The sequence below is a fragment of the Sorex araneus genome, chromosome 1, assembly GCF_027595985.1.
Source record: "Sorex araneus isolate mSorAra2 chromosome 1, mSorAra2.pri, whole genome shotgun sequence".
Taxonomy (NCBI): Eukaryota; Metazoa; Chordata; class Mammalia; order Eulipotyphla; family Soricidae; genus Sorex; species Sorex araneus.
Genome location: NC_073302.1, coordinates 426362620 through 426368294, shown reverse-complemented (window position 1 = coordinate 426368294; position 5675 = coordinate 426362620). Strand labels below are relative to the sequence as shown.

The 5675-nt window shown below is 56.8% G+C and overlaps 1 protein-coding gene across 1 annotated transcript; it reads left to right on the top strand.

Moving 5' to 3' along the window:
* The first annotated feature begins 342 nt into the window (after window positions 1-342).
* On the top strand, window positions 343-5031 carry PAX4 (paired box 4). Its single transcript, XM_055123749.1, has 10 exons — window positions 343-355; window positions 1096-1226; window positions 1376-1591; window positions 1991-2066; window positions 2597-2722; window positions 2907-2989; window positions 3282-3351; window positions 4200-4255; window positions 4511-4653; window positions 4980-5031. The coding sequence occupies exons 1-10, from the start codon at window positions 343-345 to the stop codon at window positions 5029-5031; spliced, it is 966 nt and encodes a 321-aa protein (XP_054979724.1).
* Window positions 5032-5675: the final 644 nt, after the last annotated feature.

Genomic DNA, 5675 nt, shown 5'->3' with positions numbered 1-5675 from the left:
GCACCACCAGGGATCACTCCTCAGCACAAAGCTAAGAGTAGGCCCTGAGCACTGCCAGATGCACCCTTCCCAACAAAGGGTATCGGGGTGGGGGATGTGTTCAGAGAAATATTACAGTGGGTAGGGTGTCCATTTTACAAATCGTTGCCAGGGGATTAATCCCTGGAGTGCCCTGGGCACTGCCAGGTATGCCCCTCATTAAGATTTTTTTCATTCAAAAAAGAGAGATTCTCCCCCAACCCCCTGGATGATGCTTGCAGGTCCGCCGCTGGAGTGAAACAGGAACTGTCCTCTCCTGAGTGCCTTTGCAGTCAGTCCTGGGAGAGGGCAGTGGCCCCAAGCATGCAGCAGGACGGTGAGACCCGAGCCTAAGGGGTGGAGGTTGGGGGGAGAGACAATGTCGGAGCTCTTTACTGGTCCTCAGGGTCTCACGGGGCACTTGGTGATTGTCCTGGGTGTGGGTAAGCAGAAGAGAAGCTTCAAACTTTCCTCCCTGGTCCATCCTGCCTCCTGTGTGGTCAGCGTACGTGGCCATGAGCACAGACTTGCCATGGTCCAGCTTCTGAGGAAAGTGGCCCGGTGGCCCAGAGTTCTGCTCCAGCAGAAGGGCACAGGCCTAGCAGGTGTGGGCTCCAGAGTTTGACGCGGGCAGAGAGCTAGGACAAGGTGCTTGATTGGCATGCAGCCAACCCAGGGTTTGATCCCCAACACTGCCTATGATCCCCCAAGCACTACCAGGAGTGATTCCCTAAGGAAGGGGCCAGGAGAAGCCTGAACATCCCTGGGGATGGCCCAACCCTCCCTCCCCAAGGCAGAGTTTGCATCCCCTACACAATCCCAGGTCCCTGGCGCCCCTCAGCACTGCTGGACTGATAGCTGCTGCACTCAGAGTGGCCCCCAAAGAGCACCCCCCAACCAGCAGCACCACTGGGGATTTCCCTTCTACAAATCAAATGCGGGGGGGGGGCTTGCTTGGGGAACCCCGGGACAGAAGGGGAGCCAAGTGGGGGACGAGCTGTCACCCCTGGAGTCCTAACACTGCAGGTGGGTGGGGAGCAGGGAGGTTGGGGTGTGGACACCTCCTTCTCGCGCCAGGGGTCAGCAGCGTGAATCAGCTTGGGGGGCTTTTTGTGAATGGGCGGCCCCTGCCCCTGGATACGCGGCGGCAGATCGTGCGGCTGGCGGTGGGCGGGATGCGGCCCTGTGACATCTCCCGGCGCCTGAAGGTGGGGTTGGGACGGTCACTGGTGAAGGGGACCGGCGGCAGATGGGAGGTGGAGGGGTAGGAAGGGGAAAGATGTCCCTGGGGGTCGGGATGGGGAATCCAGCTTCCCCGGGGGGGGCCTTACCTGTCCCCGCTTCTCATCTGGTGCAGGTATCTAACGGCTGCGTGAGCAAGATCCTGAGCCGTTACTACCGCACGGGTGTCCTGGAGCCCCAGGGGACTGGGGGCAGCAAGCCCCGCCTGGCCACCCCCGCTGTGGTGGCGCGAATCGCTCAGCTGAAGGGCGAGCGCCCGGCCCTGTTCGCCTGGGAGATCCAGCGGCAGCTCCGGGCCGAGGGGCTTTGCAGCCGGGACAAGACCCCCAGCGTGAGTGCCCTGTGCTGGCCGTGCAGAAACGGACAGCCTGGCTCACTCACCCAGACTGGGAGGTGGGGGAGGCTGGGAGCATGGATCACACACGGAAGTGCTTGGGGATCATTCCTTCCCCTGTTCAAGGGACCATGAGGTGCTGGGGATCAAGCACGAAAACCCCCATGAGGATTTCCCCCCTTCTGGGCCTCTAGCTTCTCTGCTAACCCATACACTTGTCTTCTGGAAGGCGGGCTGGTGGTGAGGGGTGAGGACAGAGCGTGGGGGGCACACGAGGTTGCCTCTGGGAAGGGTCATGGATGGGGCCATGAGAGGAGAAGGAACATCGGGGAAATACCCTCAACACACGGCCCTGACCTGAGCTCACCCTCCGTCTCATCACCCTGACACCCCCAGGTCTCCTCCATCAACCGAGTCCTGCGGGCGTTGCAGGAGGACCCCAGCCTGTCCTGGGCCCCGCTCAGGCCAGCAGGTGGGTGTTGGGGTCCCGGGCTGGGGCTCCTCTCCCAGCTCACCTGCACCAGGACCTGGGAGGCCCTCAGGCAGGCTTGTTCCTCTAGCTGGAGGGAAAGCGAGACTCCGAGAAGCCAAGTGAGCTCCTGAGACCATCAGCTCGCTGTGGACAGGTCTGGACGCAGAACCCAGTTTCCTGCTGGGAGCTGACAGGGCTCGCTGAGGAAGGGGCAGGGCTCGGCCTTCCGCACCCCTGCTTTCTCCTACAGCAGCGCTGCTCTGAGCACCCTGGTGCTCTGCGGAATCATAGGAACTTGGTTCCCAGCGGCTGTTCCCCAGACACTGAACATGTACTGCACCAGAGCATTGAGCAAGCTTCCCACCCAGTGTCTCTGCAGGGACCTCCAAATCCTGGGACCGCCCAGCACATGGCTCTGCTTTGAAACCCTCCGTGTCCTCTCCTCTCCACAGCCACAGGGACTCAGGGACCCCAACTGACCGGAGGTGTCACCATCGCCAACCACCGTGAGCCATTGTCCCCCTTGGCAGCTGTCATAGCTCCTGTTTCTAGTACTGTCCATGATGGCTCTGAGGTGGCCCGGGGTCCCCACCCAGGGACCGGCCACCGGAATCGGACTGTCTTCTCTCCAGGCCAAGCTGAGGCGCTGGAGAAAGGTGCTGAAGAGCTGGGTGGACAGAGGGTCAGAGGGGTCCTTGGCAACAAGGACCTGGGGGAACAGCCACTGGCATGACATAGGGGTAGAGATTCTGAGGTCTGTGTCTCAGAGCTGAGGGGAGCCGGGAGCCCCTGCGGGTGTGGGGCCCGTGCCTGCTCCCCCCATCCCTTGCTCCTCTGCAGAGTTCCAGCGTGGCCAGTACCCTGACTCCGTGGTGCGTGGAAAACTCGCTGCTGCCACTTCTCTTCCTGATGACACAGTGAGGGTGAGTGTCCCTCTGCCACAGGGTATCATCAGTCCACAAGAACATGGGCCAGGCTGGCAAAGACTTGGGTTCGGGTGAGTGGAGAGAAAGGTGTGACAGAAACACTTGTTTGGACCAGAAAGTTCTTGGTTTCCCGACTGCTGTGCCCTGCCTTCCAGCTCCAGTGGGGAAGGAGAGCACAGGCCAGAGTGGGGAGGAGGGAGGCCAGGTCTGAGGCCAGGTCTGTATTCTGAGTTTCGGGAAGGCCCAGGGGGGAGTGGAGAGAAACCACGCTGTGTTTTCCCTCTCTCAGGTCTGGTTTTCCAATCGCAGAGCCAAATGGCGCCGACAAGAGAAGCTCAAGTGGGAAATGCAGCTCCCAGGTTATTTTTTTTTTTTTGCTTTTTGGGTCACACCCGGCGATGCACAGGGGTTACTCCTGGCTCTGCACTCAGGAATTACCCCTGGCGGTGCTCAGGGGACCATATGGGATGCTGGGAATCAAACCCGGGTCGGCCGCGTGCAAGGCAAATGTCCTACCCGCTGTGCTATTGCTCCAGCCCCTTCCCAGGTTATTTCTCTGTCCATCCATCCACCCTACTCAGCATCCCATCCATCCGTCCATTCACTCGCATCCATCTATCCACCCATCCAGCCACTCATTTGTCTTTTTATCCACCAGCTCATTTATTCATCCATTCATTCATCCATTGATCCATCTATTCACTCATCCATTTATTATTGGTCTGTCTATCCATCTATCCATTCATTGATCCATCTGTCCACCTTTCCATCTGCCCATTCATCCATCTATCCATCTGTCCATCCTTTCATCTGTCCATCCATCTATCCATTCATCTTCCCATCTGTTTGAATCTTCACCTATCCTCTCATCCATCTATTCATCCATCCACTCGCCCATCCACCCATCCACCCATTCGTCTATTCACCTCCAAAGATTTTCGTGGTACCACCCATGCGCCAAGTTCTGTGTTAGATGCTGGGCATGTAGAGTCCCAACTCTAGTATTGCACTGTCCCTAGTTGACCATTCCTGAGATTTAGTCCTTCCTCATCTTCCTGCACCCTGCCCTGGTGAGGAAGGTAGTTTAGGTTTGCAGCATCTTTCTCTTCCTGCCCTTGCCAAAGTTGCTGCCTTTCTTGCCTCTCGCTGCTACCCTTCCTCTCCAGTGCCTGATCCTTCCTCTGAGTGAATCCACCTTGCCTTACAGGTGCTCCCCAGGATCTGGCTGTCCTGAGTGCTTCCCCAGGGATTAGTGCTACACAGGTAACCAGGAAGACTAAAGCTTCTAAGCTAGGAAAGCTGAAGGGTGTTGCTGGAGTCTCCCTGCTTCTCCTCCTCCCAGGCACCTCCCCAGGGTTCCCTGACTCCATGTTCCCAGAAAGCACCATTCCCCACAGTTTGGTCTGTGATCGGCGCCCTCTGGAGTTGTACGGGAGAGAGTCTGAGTGATGGGAAGCTGTGCAATCCCAGTCCTGGGGGCATCCCTGGCAACTGGGGGTCTTCTCTTGCTTTTTGTAGTGGTGCCTGGGCAGCTGCCCCTCAGTCACTCTGCCCACCCTGGAACCCTTGGGCCCTTCCTGCTCTCGGCTGTGCTGGGGCTCAACAGACAGGTGTCTGAGTGACACGGCACCCCAACCCCCTCTCAAATCCTGCTGGGGTAAGAATCCATTCTGGGACTTAAGGATTAGGGTGGGGGTGAGGGCTCAATTCCAGGCACCATCTTGCAGAAAGTGGGGAGGCCCAGCTGATTTCTTGACCCACAGATGGGCATGAATCTCTGCTGGGAATCAAAGAAACCCAGATACAACTTTCCTCACCCTTGAGCAGCTCAAATGGAACTGGGGAAACCAGTGCCCCAAAGAGGGTGGGAATAGGAGTTAAATGTCTAGAGATGTAGAAAAGCTAAAGAACTGAGATCACCCCTTGATTATGTGGCTGGAATGGCAGCGTCCAGTCCACGGCTCACCTCCCTCTGTCTGCAGGATGCCTGCCCCCTGCAGCCGAGCTCCCTGCACTGGCTACTACTTTGTCATCCCTGACCTTCCTTCCACTGCCCCCATCGCCTGTCGTGGTGCCCTTTGGCCCTAGCTCTGGCCTGTCTTCCAACTGCAACCAAACCTGGAGTGAGGGAAGAGGGACCACGTGGGACCACGTGGGTGAGGGAAGAGGGGCCACTGGGGCAGGGCGGATATGACTCCCTCCTGCCCGTGTCCCTTCCTTGATTGTGCTCGTGGCCTGGTCTGGCCCTGCCTTCTGATCCTTTTCTACATCACTGGAGGGTCTAGAGAAGCAGTACCCATCTGCTTTCCCATACAGGTCTTCAGAGACTTCGCTCATCAATAATAAACATAATAAACACAATGTTATTGTTATTACTGTTATTATTTTTTGGTTTGGGGGCCATACCTGACAGTGCTCAGGGCTTACTCCTGGCTCTGTGCTTAGTGCCTAGGGGACGATAGGGAATTAAATCTGGGTCAGCTGCATGCAAGGCAAGTGCCCTACCTACTGTACTGTACTATCTCTCAAGCCCCAATAAACACATCTTTAAATTAACAGTAATTTCTTTTATTCATTTTGATTTCTACACCCATACTCATATTTACATCCCTACATGTAATGATTATACAATATTTACTTAATTATCTATCTAACCTATTTATTAGGCTAAATATATATTTCT

What these genes read in the sequence shown, in the direction of transcription:
- PAX4 (XM_055123749.1), top strand. An exon ending in ACATCTCCCGGCGCCTGAAG is followed by an intron (nt 1,227 to 1,375) that starts GTGGGGTTGGGA and finishes CATCTGGTGCAG; the next exon opens with GTATCTAACGGCTGCGTGAG. An exon ending in GGCCCCGCTCAGGCCAGCAG is followed by an intron (nt 2,067 to 2,596) that starts GTGGGTGTTGGG and finishes CCCCCTTGGCAG; the next exon opens with CTGTCATAGCTCCTGTTTCT.